We start from the raw sequence: 17,692 nt of genomic DNA on the forward strand, positions 1-17,692 counted from the left end.
TTCAAAGCTGTTGCTGTCTCACTTTCCCTCAATCCCTCCATATAGATGAAAGACCCTTGGCTCAGTGCCTGCGGTGACAGCACAGGGAAGTTCTCCTTCTGTATGAGGGCGATCTGAACCCAGGACAGTGCTGCCCGACTGTTGGGTCATAGAGTCAGGGACCTCTCCAGTGTTTCCCCTGGCATTGTGGGCGGCTCTGGAGCAGACTTCCAAGCCCTTTTTAAAACACAATTGAGATTTTCTTTTCAAGAAGAAATGACCCTATCCCTTCTTTATACTTGGCAAAGATTTATTTGCATCATGCATTGAGAAGCTCAGACAAGCATCTTTATGAATAAATCAAACCTGGGAAGAAGAAGAAATGAAATACTGACCTTTGCAAAGCTACATTCTCTTTCTTAGTCATTCATTCCACTACTTACTTACTTCTTGTCAGTATTTATTGGGCATCTGATACATTCTAGACACCACGCTGATTGCAAGGGTAGAACATCATGAATAATTTGCTTTATATAGAATTGTTCAGATCTACAACTTGAGATGTGCATTACCAAAGAGCTACCAGGAGGACCCAGAAACCTGGAGGGTGAGGTTGCTTGGAAAGTCTCCTGGTAAAGACAGCACGTCTAACAAATATGTGACTTTAGAGGCTGCTAAAGGGATCCTGGGTTTTGTTTCATCTTGAGGCAAGAGGGAAGGGCTTCTATGTTTCTGCACCTGTCAGTCATTGGCTATGACTTTTCCAGGGATATGCCAGCTCCTGGACATTTTGGGAATGTGTGTGTAAGGACATGGCATCTCCTGGAGGAAGCTGTAGGTGCCCAGTATTGTCCTGTGTTCTTATAGAGAAGCTGGGAATAGTGAGAAGGGGGCTTGAGGATCTGGGGAGTGAAACATGAGGGACAGTGATGGCTAATTGTGGATGCCAGCTTGACTACATGTGGAATCAACTAAAACCCAAGGGATTGTCTGGATTGGCTCATTGGAGGCAGGAAGATCTACCTCGAGGTAGAGGGTGTGGACAGTCACACCTTCTGGTGGCATCCGCATGGAAAGGACATGGAAGAGGAAGCTTTTTGCCTGTTTGTCCTCATCCTTGTCAGCAGGTTTTTCTGTCCTGTCCCTGAGGTATTCCTTCCTTGGATTCCAGCATAGACTGAACACCGGCATCTCTCTAGGAATCCTCCAGCCCCAGACTGGGACCTCCTAGGCATTTAGCCTCATGACCTGAGCAACTAGAACAAATGCCGATCTGTGGCCTTTCTGCTAAGAGACAGCATTGCTGGATTACCCAGGCCACATCCTGTAAGACTCTAACAAGTCATATATATATGTATACCCTATAATATTCAAAGTATTGAGAATAAGGAAGCCAACGGTAGGGTTGGCCACTGGAACATACTGAGTATGAGCGGGTGTCAGAGGTTTCAGTAGACTAAAGATTAGAGAAAAAAATCAATGAAAAATGTTTAGTAATACCCCAACAGTCTTCACAGACTCCACCATTCAGTCTAGTCTTGCGATTAAGGAGAAGTTGCTGCCCTGAGATTGCCTTGACCTAACAGGAAGTTCTGGCAGGATCTGTGTGAGGAAAGGCATGAAACACAGCAGTTCTGGGAGTCTCAGGAAGCAGATGAGAAGTCAGAACACTGATGTGCGGAGAGAAGGTAGGTAGCAAGGCAAGGTTCTAGTGAAACCTCCGCTGGAATGTGGGGAGGGCAGGGAGAAGCAGCAGGTGGGCCTCTCTGCATAGGTGAAGGTGTGGGTCCGGGTTGAGATCCCAGGGGAGAAGCTCAGGCCAGTAGTGTGCATTCACGATGACAGGGCATAAATGAAGGGACACAGATGGCAATAAAAGCGATGCTTGACAGGACCATACTGGAATTGTCCATGGAGAGGGATCTGGATTGGGGAACAGACCCTGAGAGCACACATGTTTTTAAGATCTTTGGAGAATGAAGACCTGACAATACAACTAGGAAGAGCTAAAGCTTGGGAGGAAGAGCAGACCTTCACTGCTACAGGAGCTGAGCCATGACAGCGTAAAGGGCACCACAACCTGGCCACAGAGGAAGTCGAGGGCAATGTCTGCAGGTGAAGGGACCCACTTCCTTTTTCTTGATCGTCAGACTTGAACATCTCTACAGAGCAGAGTGAGAGTGTTGGGAGGCTGTAAGGATCCGGGGATTTGAAAGCTGTTGCTCTCCAGACTCTGGCAGAGACTAGCTGCCGACGCCAAGAAGACACTGCCCTCTTCTTCCCAGTGTTCAGCAAAGAGAAGGGGCAGAAAGGAGATGGAATGAGAATCTAGGATTGTCTAGAATTGTTTTGAAAGAACCTTGTCTGTTAGAATCAGTTTGGCTTCAGCCGTGTTGGTCTCATCAGAGCTGGCTCAGCTCTGATCCTCCAGTTTGCATTCCCAACAGAGAGAAGGGAGGTTTCCTTGACAGGGGCAGTAGACGAGGGAGTGACTGGTACCTCACTATTCTGGACGGACCATGTGCCTTTTCACCAATGCAAATCAACTCACTTCTACTGATGAGCGTATTCATGATCCAGCAAGAACCGCTAAGGGTGATGTTTGAACAGAGCTCTGCCTAAAGAGCAGCTTTTGTTTTCAGGACCCTTGAGAAGGTTGATCTTGTCAGCATCAGCCTTTAACTTGCAAGCAACCAAGCTGTTGTTTCCCCTTCTTCCCGTCTCCTCCCCAACAAAGAGCAAACACAAAAGTTGGGTTTGGTGGTTCAAATCCATTATTTGAGTATTCCAGAGGCTGAGGCAGGAGGATTGCTGCAAGTTCGAGGATAGCCTGGTCTACATTGTCTCCAACAAACAAATAAGCAAACACACCATAAGATGAGTTTACAAGTTTATTAAAAAGATTAAAATCTGCTTTCTACACCAGGCTCATGGAAACAGACTACCGTTTTATACCCCATAATTCTCCTCCTCCCCTAAGCTCACTTTACAATGGACCCTGGAAGCTTTGTGCTGCTTGTGCTGCTGCTTGTGAAGTGCTTGGATTAAAAAACAAAAACAAGAACAAAAGCAAACAACAAGACAAGTGAGACATGGCCTTGGTCCCTTGATGACTTTCACATATTTGCTCTGGAAGATAGATACTGAGAAGATCCCTTTCCCTGGGGAGTCAGAAGGATTTGGAGATCTGGTCCAGCCAGCTGTGCACAGATGCCCACAGCAGCTGACTTCACTTGAGATCCCACAGTGAGTTATCGAGGGGTTGGTGCTGGTGTCAAACCTGGGTACACAGAAGTACACCCAGTATAAGGGTGAGTGCATGACAAGCAGATAAAAGCCTCAAGAAAGGTCTTTGATGAGGATGGACTGTTGATAACGTAGCTTGGGAAGCCCCTCCTCCTGTACTCTGACAAGCCCCTGTAGAAGCACTGTCACAATTCTCAATTCAAGGCACAGCTCTGCTCACTGGGGACAGCGGAACCTTGATGCTGGGCATCAGCCATCCTTTAATCCAAGATGCATGGACGAGCCTCACAGAGAACCAACTGGGAAAGTTAGGTCCTGAAAGAAAGGGATGCTGTCCCATCACATGGCCAGTCAGAATGGCCACAGTGCTGGCTCTGGGCACAATGACAGCCCACCCTGGAGGATGGTGGAAGGCATGCCTGCTTTGCTGGGTTGAGTTTGTTGGAGGCTGTATGAACTTTGCCTTCTCAGCACAAGGTCCTGGCTTCCATTTGCCTAGCACTGACTCATGGATCATAATGTACAGCTATTTTCCCACCTGAGAAGTGGAACTACAGAGGCCAGGTTTAATTTTGTACTTAGGAATGGGTCCCTCTCCAGAGCCCAAAAGCAGGGACCCTCAGCATAAAGCAACTCTGGAAATACAACCCTGTCTCTTCACATAGTGTGCTCAAAGACTCTGTGAGCTTGTCTTGATGCCGTGGTGCCAGACAGACCCAGGCCCTGCTGTGCCCAGTGACCCTCCTAAGCACATCCCAGCCATGGGTACACACATAATTGTATGCCCCGATGCATCGTTTCCTTCATGAAAGGGCTGTCTCCTTGAGATAGAATTCTGTCCTCTCTGGGGAGACAGAGCTGGGACTGATAAACACATCTTTCTTCTTACAGTTTGTTTGAAGTCTCCTGGGGCACAAAGGCTCCCAGGCTTTGTGTAGGGGAGATAGAGCCAGCACCCTGCCAGGTGCTCAAAGTCACTTTCTCCAAGTTTTATAATTTGCTTTGTCTGAAAATGAGAGATTGAGAAGAAAAAGGGAACAGCAAAAGCAACAGTAAAAACTGACCAGCACTCTGCGGATCTGAGCTGCAGCTTGCTTCTACAGACTGCAGGAAGGGAGGGGCAGCTGCCCACTGCCAGTTTGAATGCCAAGAATTCTGTGGGATGGTTTGTGTGCAGAGCTCATGTCATAGCTGAGAATCTCTGAACTTAGGTGCCTACTGTGCTGTGTTCTGGAAATGCAGAACACATGCCAGTTGGACAACTTCTCTCCTGATGGAGTGGGCATTCTTAGAACTGATAATAGTATGGGAGTACGTTACACAGTGAGTTGGATAATGATAAAGAGCCAGGGTCGATGGGGACACTGGGTTACTGTGTGTGATATGGGGACTGGTGGGAGTCTTATGGAGAAGCTGAGATGGGACTGAATTTGGAAGGTAAGGCATGCTCCCTGTCCTTCTGGATCTCAGGGACCGGTGAGAGCGTGAACTCACACTTTCTCGTCTATTGTCTAAGCAGTTCCAAGTCTGAATGGGGCATATGGCTACCCTGCCAGGGTAGCCTTTGTCTCAGAAGGAGAAGTTGTTTTCATTATTTTCAAGAAAACCCACCTTCATTCATCAGGGACACACTGACTCTGTCTTTCAAGGTCATTTTCTATTCAAACATCCTTGAACAAAATGTTTTACCCAAAGCCCCTCCTGGGAAGATATTCCTGACTGCAGGGCACCTGCTGGGCAGAGCCCTGAGGCTTACCTCCCAGCACACACCTCCTCGACCTCCCTTGATGACTCTGCTGATTGCTCTTCGCTGAGACCTTCTCCTCAGTCACAAGGTCCTGTTTGTAGCTGCCATCTTCCTGAAGTGGTCCTGTCTCGCAAGGGTGTGGGCATCTCACTTAGACAAAAGCAGACTTTTGTGTTCCTTCTTGGCTTAAGCCCTTCTTAAATGTTGCATTTCACCTGTGCTTTGGTGGTCATTTTGGACCAATAATCAAGAAGAGAAGCTATGTGCCTCTAGAGCCCTGAGTGTTGGTGTGTTTATCTAAGAGCCGAGGTTGTCCAAGGGTTGTATTCTTTAGAAAGGTAAACTGAGACTTTCCAACATGGACCCACTGTTCAGTTCCTCCAGACCTTTCTAGGCCTAAAGCTGGACTATGACAAACTAGTCCCTGGCTTTCCAACCCCAGGATGCTGAGTATCATTCTCTGAATGCCCTGGTTGTTTTAAAAAGGAATGAGGTCATTCATATCATGACCAGATCAGAAAGAGCGTAATTGAGAAATTGCTTATTTTAAGATCCATCTGCGCTATGGTGTTGTTTCTTGTGTCTTGGGATAGTACAGGGTGCCAAGAGGATGGCCTCAGAAGGTACTGGCCTACCTCATGACCAGCTTCATGCTATTTTACTGTTCGGATTTTATATCCGGTATTCTATATCCTTTATTTTATATCCTCTAGCCTGTGGGTGTGGGTGTACAAATCATCAGGTAGACACGTGAACTAAACAGAAGCCTCAGGGTATGGAGTTCACAGAAGGAGAGAGCACCGTGCGGTTCACAGCCCTCTGCTTCCTTACTTTACGGAGGGGCTACATTTCAGACATTTTGATGGACGAAAGGAAACCCAGTTCATTGAATCAACAACTACTTTCCATTTACCCAACAGCCGTTAGGCAGAGACTAAAGAATTGCTCAGAGCTGATCATTCGAAGAGAGGATTGTGTGGGCCTGAGAGCTGGAGTAGCCCCTAGGTCATATTTGTTAGAAAATTAAAATAAAACTTTCCAGTACAGAACTCCAGCTAAGTTCCCGTAGACCCGTGTGGGGACACAGGCCATCCAGTGCTTCCCCCAAGTAAACCAGAGACACAGAGACAGGAGGGTACAGAGGACACTCACTGCTGTTGCTGTCATAACGGTCTTTTAATTCACAGCTCGACACCCCTTTGTAGACAGTAGTATCAGGCCCCTATGTGAGGCAGGGGGGGAATTGATACAATGCTTGCATGTGGAATTCATTTTAATGAGCGTTTTCAAGGCAGGAATCTTGCAAGCAATCCATTGTAGAGGCAGACATGTCGAATCTTTTTATTTTTGTACATCTTGGGAGGAAAAAAAACTTAAAAGAATAAACTTCCAAGTGTGGGAATTCTACAGCTTTTAGACCGATCAACGCTAGGGTCTTACTTTCTTTCTCTAGAAAGTATCATCTTGATTCTTCTGCATCCGTGAGGATGTCAAGAATAAATTGTGCTCTGAAACCATGGCAAGCAGCACACACCTCACATTCACGTAGCCCCTAAAGTCAGAGCTGTCGCGTGGCAGTGACGGGGTCTTCCACCTGCTCTGCCTGTGCTCTGTGTGTCTGAAGCTTAGGAGGCATAACCTCTGCCTAGAAGATAGATGGAAGGAGGGGAGGATGAAAGAAAGAGGGCGGAATGGAGGAAAGGGAAGTCGAGGGCTGTAATCAAGTTCCAGATAGTAATTGCTACACCAGTTCTTGCTGGTGGACTCGAGGAGGGCATGTGCACAAAGTCTGAAGAAGTGCCTGTGGGGGTTAGTAGGAAGTGAAGAGCTATGGACCTTGGGTCAATTTTCCAGCCAATGCCCAAACTCTAAAGTAATAGGCCAGTGTTGTCTTCCCTGTAAGGGAAGGCATCTAGAATGGGATTTGCTGCCTCAGAGGATGCCAAGTTCTTCCTAAGGCACACTGTGGAAGAGCCAAGGGATGTGGGTATGCTACCTCCTGTTTGTGAGGAGGCTCTCTCTCTGAGTGAGCTCCATGACAAAGCATTTAGACAGAGAGAAAGGAAAATAAAAACTTAGAATTTGGAGGAACACGGGTTGCTTTTTCTCTGGGTGCCAAGGAGAACTGTAGGCAACGCGTCTGAAGATGGCCTCGCTGTCAGTCACAGTGGAGACAAGGCAGGGAAGGTGGGACACATCATTATGTCAGGGCTACAAGAGCTTCAGGGGTGCAAAAGACTCTCTTGTGAAGATCCAGAGAATACTCTGGCCTTTGTGTGCCATCCTGTTGCTCAACCTGACGTCAAAGCACAAAAGCAAGCACGGATAATGCAAATGGAGCATAGGGTCTTTGCACTTCTTCCAATAAAACTTTATTGACAAAGAGCAGTGCGCTGGATTTGGAAATGGTCTGCTGACCGTAATGAGTTAGAGAGCAGGTCCTGAAGTGGACAAGGACCTGAGTCCTGTGAAAGGCTTAGAATTCTGGGTGGAGACCAGGCTGCCTTTGGTTTGGTTTCCATCCGCAGGGTTGATGTCGTGTCTTGTCTCTTCCCAGCGACACCTGAGCTGTTCAGAACTTAGCATCTTTCTCCTACATTGGGCACTGGGTCCAGTCATTTTGTTCACAAACACCGGTGTGAGCAGGAAGGAGGCCTGAGCAATGGGTAGGAGGTCTCAGTAGACATGCAAATAAAGACAGACTACCTTGTCTCTTTTATTTCGATTAGACAAAATGCAAAGAGTGCCTCAAAAAATAAACAAAAGGAAAACGGAATGGGTTCCCCCCACCCCCTCACCGACAGCACTCATCCTAAGTAACAGCAGAAAATCAAACCGAGGCCTGGTTCCTAGTGGGAAGGGAAGGTGTGCCAAGGTGAGCGAAGCTGCCCCCTGCCCTCAGCGACGCTCCCCTTCAGTTCACAGATAGGCTAATCTCCCCATTTCCTTTATCTTGACTCTTGTGTGCTAGAACGTCTTCTGTTCAGAAGGTTTAATGAGTCCCCATGCACTTTGTAGAAAATCAGTAAAAATGCTATAGCCTGTGAAAATCATAAAACTGGACTTCTTTCCCCAAAAATCAGATGCCCAGGCAGATGGAGCCCACACTCAGACGGAGAAAAGCAGAACAGTCTTTGCACTGTCTGTGGTTTCAGTATTTTCTTTCTTTTTTTTTTTTTAATATATTTTGGCAATTTTCTTTAATTATAAATATTGGAATTCCGTAAAAAAAAGGTAGCTTTGATTGGCTCGTTTAAACTGTATTTACAGCCACTGTCCTCTGCGCCATGTGTTATACCAGGGTGTAGGACTTCGCATAGGGATTGTTTCCTTTCAAATGACCTCGGGAGTCCAGCAGTGACTCTTGGGAACTGCTCATTTTAGCTGCCTGTCCCAGCTCCGCACCCTCTCGCTGAGGTAAGGTGGCCACAGCCCCCTGTTGCCATGACTGCTGTCCTTCTCTTGTGGAAGAGGCAGAGGAGGAGGCCTCCATAGGGGTGGGCTCAAGGACTGTGGGGCGTTTCAGGGTCCGACTTTTCTGGGGTTCCAAGCACGCTTGTCCTAAACTCAGGTCCCTGCTGGTGCCCGGTGCACCCCGGTTTAACAGGAAGTCCATTCGAAGGTATGGAGGCAGGTGTATGAGGTCGCCTGGAGACAAACACACACAGTTAGACACTTTCTTCATCTGCTTAGCTGGGCAGAGCACCTTGGGAGCCCACAGGGAACTCTTCTCTAGAGAAAGAGTCCCCACTGTCCTGGGGACATTTCCTAAGACACCCCATTAGAGTGCACTCCAGAGAGGCAAGCAGAATGGTCGTCACAAGCGGAATGGTTCTTTTTCACAGAACACTAACTGTAGCTCTGCAGTGTGAGAGCCTGAGGCACGGAGCTAACGAGGTCTGGACACCCTTAAGCAGAAGATCAGTGTCCAGCAGGGGCAGCGGGTCTGCCAGATACCGCTCGTGAGACCAAACCCCACTTGCAGTTACAAGTGTGAGGTGCCCGGGGCTGGAGGACAGAGCCAAGGATGGGAAAGAAAGGAACAGCTCCCTCGACTCTTGACGATCTATGGAGCCATGTGACCTTGGACGGTTCATGATAGGCTGAGGTGAAAACAGGGTGGCCCACAACCTTCACTAAGGTCTCTCCTGACCATCACTTTCACCTCTTCTGTCTTGGCCATGCTGTGGTGAAGTTCAGAGCAGCTTGGACCACAGTGTGGCCCTACTTCCTTTGGCCTCCATGTTGCCATGGCAACACACCTTCCTCACTCCTTGGGGAGTACTGGCTTTAGGGAGAGGAGGGACCTGATGCAGCCTGCAGCACCCTGAGTGTGGAGGCTGCACTTCCTCGGGACTCCTTCTATCGGAACAGGCCAGGCCAGGCAAGGCCACCCTGGTGACCTGTTCTTCCCAGTCACCCCTTCTCTATGCTGCCCTGCTACCTGGCTACCTCCTACTTAGAAAGCACTGACATCTATGCTTCTCCCTACCTTCTCCTCTTCTAGGTCTCATCACTTCATGGTCCCTGCCTTCCCCATTCTTCTCTTTCAATTCCCCATGAGAACCCCCAGCAAATTCTTGTGTGTTCCATCTCTTTCTAACTCTGAGCTGTTTGACATGGCATCTGCAGCTTTCAAGTACCCAAGGCCCATCATGGAGGGTTCCCCAGCCTCTGGTTGCCATGGCTCTGGTCTCCCCGCTGCCTCTGCGCCTCTGCCCCCCACTCCTCAGTCTCCTCTATTGCACTGTCTCCACCTCACAATACAGAGCTGTCCTCAGCCTCGCTTGGGAGGTCCAGTTGCTTGCGTATCTGTTTACCAATAGTTGTCCTTTCCACTCGGTAGTCTTCAGCCTGAGTCCCGGACACAAACGTCAGAGGCGTTTGTGCATACATATCCACCCTGAATGTGAAGTGCCACAGCCTGCAAACTCAGGTTGGACATGCCTGCATGCCCACGCAAACCCTTCACACCCCATAGCCGAGTGCGCCCAACATTGCTTAACCCTGGCAGCATCCTTCCAGACATTAAAACCTGTCTTTTTGTTTGACACCTTTCTCTCCTGGGTACTCTATTTTATAACAGGATCCTTTGACCTGTCCCCATCTCTATGATGCTACTAGAGTCACTATTCCGTCCCACCCCCAGGAAAGTGTTAGCGTGCTGTGGTGAGCCTCTCAAGACGGCCACGCTCTGCAGCTTGAGCTGGAGTCTGCATTCAGTCTCTGCTAGCCGGAAAGACACACTCATCACTCTGTAGCCCATCTTTGCGTCTTGTTTTTCTCACTTCAAGACCCGCATAGACAAGGGATGTTTGTGCAGCAGGCTGAGATGGCCGCAGGGCGGCATTCCTTCCTGTCTGAGGCCTTAGGAACACTCTCTCGACACACACACCAAGTGGGCATCTCAACCAGAGTGTGATGGTGGCATGCAGCTCTCCTGATGAGAGAATGGAGGAGAATGAGCAGATAAGAGATCTTGGGGTGGGGGCAGCTGTGGGGTATGAGAAGAGTGAAACTGAGATATGAAAGGCGCCCTGTGAAGTATCCTCAGGCGTGAGGCGGCAATGGAGAAAGGGAGGGAGAGTCGTGTGACTTCCTCCAGGTGTTATGCTCAGATGATAGGGTGGACTGTCCTATGACCTAAATGTGTTCACATGTTGGAGGCGTGGAGCTCTGTGTGGTGTGCAGTGTTTAAGAGGTGTGGTCTCGTAAGAACCTCAGAGACTTGGGGCCGGACCTTGGAAGATACATGGGCTCTCAGCCACCAACTGGCTTCCTGTTCTAAGAGGTGACCTTCCTGTCACATTGCCACCATCTGTTATGGGCTGCACCTGAGGCAGCATTATGCTCTTTGTAGGTTAGGCCTCCAACACTGAGTTAAAACAACTTATTTGCTTCATAAAATTAACCTGCCTTTGGTATTTTGTTATGTTAGCAAAATCAAGCAAATGCTGATTATGAAATTTTGTGTTGGAGGAAAGATGGAAAGATAGAGGATGAACTTCAGACATGTTGAATCTGGAGGGACTGGGAGAGGGCTCAACTCAGCCCTCCCCACTTCTGACTAAAATGGCCAAAAATTCCTGCTTATTTTGTTTCAAAATACTTCTGGGGCTCCTTATTTTCCTGTAAGTTCAAGGTCTCCAACCAGACCAGCAGGGGTAACTCAACACCCCAGAAAGTTCTCTGCTTTCTCCACCGAACAGTCCCGGGATGGTAAGTAGCATAGTCGATGGCATAAGGCTTCTGGAAAGAAGGAAAAACAAAGCAAATACCGAAAAAGCAACCCCAAGGACCATTTCCTCTTTTCAAATAATACCATTTTCTTGATTTTCCTGGAATATGAGAAAGGATGATCCTATTCTCTGGGAATTTGCCATGTGACTCCCTTGTGTGTCACACGGCCATGCCCCTTGGTCTTGGTTGTGTGAAGATTCACCTGTATCCCCTCATTGGCTTCCTCAGGCTGCCTTCGCCCTGTTGGGAACTGGCGACGCTGATGAGGAAATACATGGTTTCATTACGAGCCATGGGGTGTCGGTGGCTCAACCCAAATGCCTTGTTCAAGCTCTCCGAGTTTGGCTTACGAAATTCAACAGACACACACACTTAGGCACACACAGTGAATATGTAGATAAACATTTTAAAAACACGGTGCCCAAGATTTCTGTCCTGAGCACCAGAGTGCTCACTTTTGAGTAGATACCTAAAAGGTTAAGTGGCTTAAAAAAAAGACCTGGCTAGAAGCATAGATCTTTCACAAGAAGCTAGAAAGGTCTCCACAGCCAGGTCTCCTAGCAGTTCTGAGAAGCAGCTCTGAACACCTAAATCTCTTAAGGAACCAGAGTTAACAGGCAAAGTTTTATACAGTTAATGATTGCTGTCATTGGCTTTCTTCTTCTTCTTCTTCTTCTTCTTCTTCTTCTTCTTCTTCTTCTTCTTCTTCTTCTTCTTCTTCTTCTTCTTCGTTCTTCTTCGTTCTTCTTCTCCTCCTTCTCCTTTTAAATATAAGGTGGAGTGCGTTTTCTCACCAGTGCTCAGAGCATCTCTTTCAGCTGTGTGAATGCATCAAATGAACATGCTTAATAATGCATATGCTTATGGGAAAGGAAGCGCCAGGGTGGCCAGTGCTGAGCTGTGCTTATCATCAGCACTTTTGGTCCGATGAAATCTAAGCCCACACTCTAGTTTAAATACCGGTCGGGAGAGGGGACTGTCTGGAAATCTGTTTAGAAATACGTTTCCCAGTTGTCTACACGTATTAAGGTCACCACAAAGATGGCTGCTCTAGGAAGAGAGGTGTTCAGGGCAGGAGTACTGGACACTGACACACTGGTCTCCGCCCGCCCCATTTGTTTAGGCACTCATTCTTGATTCCAGTGGCAACAGTACATCCTGGGGGTCGGGAGCACATTCCAAACATGCCCTGTGCAGATCTGGACCAAGCTGCCTGTGTCCACTATGGAGGGATGTGGCCGTGATTCCATCGTAGTTCACAAGCAAGTTTCTCCACCAGCCGGGAGTTTAGCGGCGGAGGTCTATTGCAAGAAAGGGAGAGCTGATTACCAGTGCCCCATGTCTGGGACTCTGTGTGTGGCTTCCCCGAAAAGCAGCCCTTGCAGATGGGATGAAGTTAGGTGACCTGAGAAATGATCATTTGGATTTAATATGGGCTTTAAATCCAGTGACATGTGTCTCTATAAGAGCCAGGCAGAGGAACATGAGTGGCACAGAGACATGGGGGGGCTGCGAGAGAATGGAAGCAGAGCCAGAGCAGTGGGGCTGGAAGCCCAGGGTAGCCTGGGGTCAGCAGAGCTGGGGCTGGCCATGGATGTACTCTTACCTAGAGCCCTCAGGGAAGCGTGTGTCAGCTGGTGTCTTGACTTTGAACTTCTGGTCTCTAGAACTGCGAGAGAATAAATCTGTTTTAAGCGTCCAAGTTTGTGGTGACTTGTGACAGCCTCAGGAAACTGACACCTTCTTGTCTGTGATGGGCACGGGTCTCTCCATCAGCAGACGCACCCTCCTCTCCCATTGGTCATCTCTGCCTTCACCAGCCAAGGGGAGAGAAAAGGCTTGAAAAAGCTACAGAAAGTTCTTCTAATCCTGGGAGCTCAGAGAAGCTCTGCTGAAGCCATTGCTGGTACCACCTCTGTCCCTTCTTTCTCCTCTGCCAGACCTGAGCCATGGGCTCTTGCCTGCTCTTCTACCCCTGCAGAAGCAAGCCCTGTGGATCTGGTCCCAGCAACAACCTGGAGCTTGGCAGGAGGGGATCTCTGGGCCTGGCTTCCTGTGGTTTCCACAGGGGAAAGAGACGTCATACTGGTCAACCAGGATCCTCTGAGCTCCCCACACACTTGAAAGCACCAGCAGCCGGCAATTCAAGAGCCCCTTTGCTCTGAACTCCATATATGCACCATGGCTTATGTACCACGGTGCTACCTCTGGCAAGTACACACCTTGGACATCCTGTGTGAGAGACCCGGGGCTGCACAGATATTAGAGAAAAGGCCCAGTCCTCACGCAGAAAGCCTGGCTGCAGACTGCATTGTGGCCTCAGGGACAGTGGTGCTATAGCTGTTTACAGGCACCATTACTTGGTTCCTCTTCTTGGCTTCTCACAGGCCTAACCTTCCTTTTCTCCATCCTTTTTTTCTTTCTCCTTCCTCCTCATCCTCTTTATCCTCTTCATTTTCCTCTCTTCTTCCCTTTCCCACTCTTTCTCTTTCTTCTTATCCTCTATTTTCCCCTTTTTCCATCCTCCTCTTTCTCCCTTTCCCTCTTTCTGTTTTGTTTTCCTTGGACAGAGCTTTTCATACATGAAGTCAAAGGGACACAGAAGGTTAAACTTGAGGGGTCATGGGTATGGGTAGGAGAGGGATAAGGAAGGAGTGGAGTACAAGACAGGACTCAGAAAACAGACAGCCAACAAAGTGAGATAGTGTGTGTGTGTGTGTGTGTGTGTGTGTGTGTGTGTGTGTGAGAGAGAGAGAGAGAGAGAGAGAGAGATAGAGAGAGAGAGAGATAGGAGAGCGGGAAAACAGCTATGCCTAGGTGAAGAGGAATATCCAACCTGGATTCCCTTCCATACCCTTCATCCCCTTCATTTCTGCTCGCCTGCTGCTTGCATGCCCAGCTTCCTCACGAGTTACTTCCACCCAGAGAACGCCTCCTTCCCAAGCCAAGCAGGAACACAGACTGGATGGCAGAGGCCTACTGCCTCCTAGCTGGTCCTCTGAACATACTCCCCTATGGAAACGTGGAATTGCACACTTGTGTGCCCATCCAGGCCCCCTGCACTCTGCCCCAGGGCCCACACGCCTGAGTCAGACAGCGCTGCGGCAGGACGGCAACGGGCGAGGCCCTCCTGGGAAATGGATCCCAGGGAAGCGGAGGCAGAGGCACAGATGGGTGGCATGTGAGGCTCAGCGGGGTGGGTTAGGGTGAGGTGAGGGGGTGGATGAGAGACAGCCTCAGGAGTGAAGGAGAGCAGAAGACAGAGATCAGGAGATGGCTACACACAGGAAGAAGGAAACAGAAGGCAAGAACAAGAAACAGCCACAGAGAGACAAATGTTAAAGGTAGAGGAAAGCTGTGGAGAAAAAAAGCCTCCTTTGACTCACAGGACATCAGAGAGGCGCCTGTTTTGGGAGTACCTATGTGACACAGTCATGAAACGGCTCCTTCTCAGCTTCAAAGACGCACGTGACCCACCAGAGTAACATACATTCATCCTAGGTGCCCTTTCTCACATTTTCCCCCTGGGTCTTGCTAAAGATGGCAAATTGCATTCAGCACTGCCCTTCTGGGAGGACCCCAAGTCTCAGATCTGACTTATGTCTCAGGGGAGGGGGCAATTTAGCTATTAACTTGGTGCTCTGTGTTATTTTCTGATATAATACTTCATTTCTCTTCCTCTGTCACAGCCCTCTGGGGACCTTCAGTGACAGTAATGTCTCTGAAAATCCAGATTAAGTAAGCTGGCATCGATTTGTCCCCTTCTCCTGGCCAGTCCTGGCCAGTCAGCATACAAATGCAATTACTGCCCCCTGGCCCTTCCTCAGCACGATTCCTGCTACTGCAGCCTCTCGGCTGGCCATCAGCACTGAGGGTCCGGAGCCTGTCCTCTCCCACAAAGGAAAGGGGGGCTGTCAGGCCCTGTCTGTCCCAATGATGTGAAAGCTGCTCTATGCCGCCTTTCAGCTAAAAACTTCCTGAGCTTTCTCAGTGCATTCAGACTCAGGCACAAAGGCTGAGCATATTTCGGTTCTGGAAAGGAGGGCAAAATCCATCAGGACAGCTGCAGCAGTCTGCAGTGAGGCCTGTCCCTGCGCGCCCACCTCAGTACCATTTGTCCTACACTGCACAAGGACCTGGTGCAGGTCCCTGAGGTCCCTGGGGTTGGCCTGCCTAGGGTTATGTGACAATATCATTGTATGTGGGAGGGGACAGCGAGGTATGCTATAGCATCTATGGATTGGAGGGTAGGGTGAGCTCAGCCCCCATTCCAGAACCACAGATAACTACCCTGCCTCAAGTGTTGATGTCACTGCTGTTGGGAACCCTCAGTGTGGACAGTGAAAGTTTGCAAAACTATAAGTAGGGCCTTCTCTCCTTCCAGTTCTACATGGGACATAATGAACTCAACCCGTGTCGGGAACCACAGGAGCTTGCGTGTCATGCAAGCCCAGGGGGAGATGGGTCAGTCACGCATGGTCAGAGACAAAGTGTTTCTCCCAGAGAGCCTGGTGAAGTGGTTGCTGAGTGAACTGGAAGGGCTAGGGTTTGCAAGTTCATGTTGAAATCTCTCCTCTGCTTCCAAATGGCTCAGGGACCCGCTGAAGACCCAGAGCCGAGTGCAGAAGCATGGACATGTCTTGAGGTTTTCAGCCTGACAGTCTGTCTCAGCTCTAGCATGGGTGAAGCAGGTCTGGACTGGAAATTGCAGGGCCAGTGTGTCCTGTGGAATAAGCGAATCTGTGCATCTTAAGGGCAGAGCACCTGTGGATATGTTGCACCCTGAAGCTGCTTTTTCTTTCTCCTCTGCAATACCTTGTGATACAGGAACTGGGAAGCTATGTAAATGCCGTCCCAAATTCATGGAAGAGGCAAGTGTACCCCAGTACTCAGGAGCTCAAAGTGTCTCCTGGGAGGCATGAACAAGATCTTTCATCAATTTCTAACAAGGTTTTGATGTCTGTGCTTGAATGCAGCTGGATATTGACTCAGAAGTAAGACGCAAAGGCCACTTAGACCTCAGGTCCTAGCAACTTTGATACAGCCATGGAGAGGAGCCTCACATCAGTACTGCTAAGGAACTTGTGGCTGAAGGCAGTTGTGGAGTTTAATCTCAGGCACAAGGGTCTAACACATTCTTAGTTTAATGTTCATCATAGCATGGTAACAAAGAACTTGTAAACCAACCTCTCTGTAAATGAATATTCACTCCCAAACAGCAACCAGGAAAAACTTTAAATAAATAATGGGACACTGATATCAAAGGGCCCAGCGTTTGGGCTCAGTTACTGTTCTTGGCTTGTGGTTTGGCGTCTTCATGCATTTTTAATGGCACACTGACATTGTGAGCCTCCTGCTTGCTGATAGACTTTAGAAACAATGAGGAATGGGGTAGGACTGTGAGTGGGTCACAGTTCAATAGTCTTCAGTGGTGAAGTAGTTTATATAAAAGCAGGAGTGGAGACTGTTCCCTGGACACTTGGGCAGCTGAGAGCTCATGAGCTGGGAACACTGGGAAGGGACATGAGGTTCTAAGACTGATCTACCACTCCCAAGAGGCCCTCTGGGGAATCACACACCGACAACTGCCTCAAGTGAGAGCCTGGGCTGGGGGCTTTCCTTGCTCAGTGCTATGAAGCAGGTTGAGTGACCACAGCAAACAAGATGGCAGGCCTACATCCAAGCCTCAGCAGCAGCCGAATTAAGCTGAAGCGAGACAGTTTTGCTCTATCTCAGGGCTGCACGCTGGAGAGTAAGAGTGGAACTGGTGGGAAAGATGGGATTGACTTTTCAGTGTCTTGCCAGGCTCTACTCTGAGAACAAGAGGAAGCCACAGAAAGGCTTAACTGTTACATTTCTTGAAACCATGTCCTGGTTTCTTGTTTTTTGGGATGCATTCTAATGTGGTATTGGCAGAAGCCTCACAGGCCCATGTAGGAGATGGCATTCTCCACTCTTGTCTCTTCCAGAATGTTGTGTAGACTTTCATGACGCCGAATGTGTGTGCATGCGTCACCTGCATATATGTGTATGGGTGTGTGCAAAGCCGCGCCCTGTTTCCACACCTCGGTTCTGTCCTACTTCTTAGATTTTTTTAAAAAGATTTCTTAAGGTTTATCTGTGGTATATTTTCCAAACCATTTTTTTTTCTGCAGCCTCTTTTATGATGTAACACATTATGATACACTATTTATGATAAAGCAATGAGACAGTGGGAGGCATCAGTTAATGCTTTCAGGAGTGGGGTGAAACTCAGTATCTTTCTGTTCTAAAGAGATTCAGTCAATAGCAGTGGTCCATACATATGCATTTTGATGGGGTTTGAAGTGAGTTTTAAGTCACTGTGTTCAGGTCTTTTGCTTGTCTTCTGTGGCAAAGGATTCTGCAAGCTGCTCCTGGCTGCCCATGGGGACATAGGAAGCCTTCTTATCTCTATACCTGGTCCATCAGGGTAAGGCTTTGAGACTTGACACCTCCTGA

General features: G+C 48.6%; 1 protein-coding gene across 1 annotated transcript in view; it reads right to left on the bottom strand.

Moving 5' to 3' along the window:
* Positions 1–6,135: 6,135 nt before the first annotated feature.
* The window catches only part of Dscam (DS cell adhesion molecule), a 527,122-nt gene continuing 515,565 nt past the window's right edge, over positions 6,136–17,692 (bottom strand). Inside the window, exons 33-34 of the mRNA XM_055614797.1 lie at positions 12,819–12,881; positions 6,136–8,620 (exon numbers count right to left, since the gene is read on the bottom strand). Coding sequence (XP_055470772.1) covers positions 8,265–8,620; positions 12,819–12,881 — 419 coding nt within the window. The 3' untranslated portion in view covers positions 6,136–8,264. The remainder of the gene's footprint in view (positions 8,621–12,818; positions 12,882–17,692) is intronic.

Source organism: Psammomys obesus, unplaced genomic scaffold (assembly GCF_907164565.1).
Source record: "Psammomys obesus unplaced genomic scaffold, mPsaObe1.curated_primary_1811, whole genome shotgun sequence".
Classification (NCBI taxonomy): domain Eukaryota; kingdom Metazoa; phylum Chordata; class Mammalia; order Rodentia; family Muridae; genus Psammomys; species Psammomys obesus.